Source organism: Triticum urartu, chromosome 3 (assembly GCF_003073215.2).
Source record: "Triticum urartu cultivar G1812 chromosome 3, Tu2.1, whole genome shotgun sequence".
Classification (NCBI taxonomy): Eukaryota; Viridiplantae; Streptophyta; class Magnoliopsida; order Poales; family Poaceae; genus Triticum; species Triticum urartu.
The window spans coordinates 693,672,638-693,674,520 of NC_053024.1; the positions used below are offsets into that span (position 1 = coordinate 693,672,638).

The 1,883-nt window shown below is 53.1% G+C and overlaps 1 protein-coding gene across 1 annotated transcript; it reads left to right on the forward strand.

Annotated features, from left to right (window-relative positions):
* Window positions 1-329: 329 nt before the first annotated feature.
* LOC125549231 (atherin-like) lies at window positions 330-1,010 on the forward strand. The gene has a single exon (XM_048712694.1). It carries the CDS (start codon window positions 399-401, stop codon window positions 858-860), a length of 462 nt encoding a protein of 153 aa, XP_048568651.1. The 5' UTR covers window positions 330-398; the 3' UTR covers window positions 861-1,010.
* The last annotated feature ends 873 nt before the right edge of the window (window positions 1,011-1,883 follow it).

The following is a 1,883-nucleotide window of genomic DNA, read 5'->3' on the forward strand; positions in this document are numbered from 1 at the left end:
AAAATGTTCCATTCGGAATCCAAAACCTTGAGAGTCGGTGCAGCTCCCGTGCAACCACGAACGTGCTCGGTCAGGGTCGGTGTTCGTGAGACACTCGTGGTCGTTCCATTTTGAGAATGACTTGTGAAGGCGACGACATTTAGACAGAATCATCGAGCTGTACCTCGGTTCTCACTGGCAGGATTAGAAAAAAGTGAGTTTCATCGGAGCTTTAGCCGTCCGCTAGTGGCGTGGCAACGAATAACATGTTGGCTATGCCCGCCTGCTTCCCCGCTGCGACCAACCACCAAAACCGACCTAACCAAATCCCGTCTTACTCATCCCACACACACCTCGTCGACAGCAATCGTCTCGCTCTCCGTGCCACCTCGCGCACGCACACTCAGCTCACAACCGCAATGGCAAGACCCGGCGCCACCCCACGCTACCCCCTCCTCGCCGTTCTCGTGTTCTGCGCTGCCTGTGCGTGCACGCCGGACGCACATGCGGACGCGCCCCGTTCGTCGACCATCTCCGCCTCACCGGAGCCGTCGCCGTACCCGCTGCTGCAGCCGCGCCACGGCAATCGCCACGCGTGCGCTCCCGCCGGCGCTATCGCTCTGCCCAACATAATGCTGCTGCTCCCATCCCCGGGCCCCGGCAACGACGCGCTGGCACCGTCGGACGCGGCGGCCACCATCCCGTCCAACCCGAGCCCGCCCAACCCCAACGCCGTCGAGCCCGACTCCGCGTTCGTCCCCTTAGGCCCTGCTGCACGTGCTGCCGTCGCTAGGATGCAGTCCTCCACGCCAATGCCGCCCGACGTGGCCTGGGCGGTGCTCCCGGCTGTGGGGCTCATGGTCACCATGTGGTTGGCGTAGCAGATAGGACCGGCTGAGGGACAGCAGTACAACAGCAATCCGTCAGGCATCAGGCGTGCAGGCCTGCACGAGAAAGGATGCCACTAGCTCGGTCGGCCGGTTGGGCTGGCTTTGCCTGCACTATGCCAGCCCAACAGGTTAAAAAATATAGTGAGAGGCGTTGGTATCAAGCTTAGAGACGTTCTCCTATCTATTCAATTTTGTTATATCGGTTTTTTATGCGACTTGTACATTGATCTTTATGATATGAATAAAACACACATTACTTTAAAAAAAAGTTGCAATATGCAGTTCAACGTGCTAAACGGGCCAACATGTCGGCCCATTTACTAACTATGATATGTCTGGTCATAGAGGCATAACATGCGGGCCAGCAGGGCAGGGCCCACTCATTAACAACCGTGCCCCCGTGGGATGTTCCGTGCATGGCACGATTAGCATGGGCCGTGCCAGGCCGTCCCATTTGGCTAACTTTGTTATGCATATGCACTACAATATTTTTTTTAAGTTTTCGGTAATCTCTTGTAAATTTCAGCGTTGAGTTGGTAAATTGTCTCTTTGGAGCTACATTATATAGCCATTTTTTTTGGTTTGTGATTCGGGTTATGTGGAGAGTCTTAGGGCTGGGCCTGGTGTATCACTAGTAGATAAAAGGGTCTTTAGTCCCGGTTCATACGGGCCTTTAGTCCCGGTTCTGGAACCGGGACTAAAGGGTCGGTACTAAAGCCTCCCCCTTTAGTCTTGGTTCTCATACGAACCGGGATTAAAGGCCCTCCACGTGGCCGCTGCCTGGAGGTCCACCTTTAGTCCCGGTTGGTAACACCAACCGGTACTAAAAGAAATTTTATGAATTTTTTTGAATTTTTTTTTATTTTCAAATTTCTGAATTATTTTAACCTCTAATCTTTAATCACCCATCATCACTGCTCAATTTAACTTTTAATCTCTAATCACCCCTCATCATTCCAAATCATCTAACTTCTCGAACGGTCACCCATCCTCTCACTACTCCAGCCTGAGCAC

Excerpts from the sequence above, each read along its gene's own strand:
- LOC125549231 (XM_048712694.1), top strand. The coding sequence starts at position 399 with ATGGCAAGACCCGGCGCCACCCCACGCTACCCCCTCCTCGCCGTTCTC.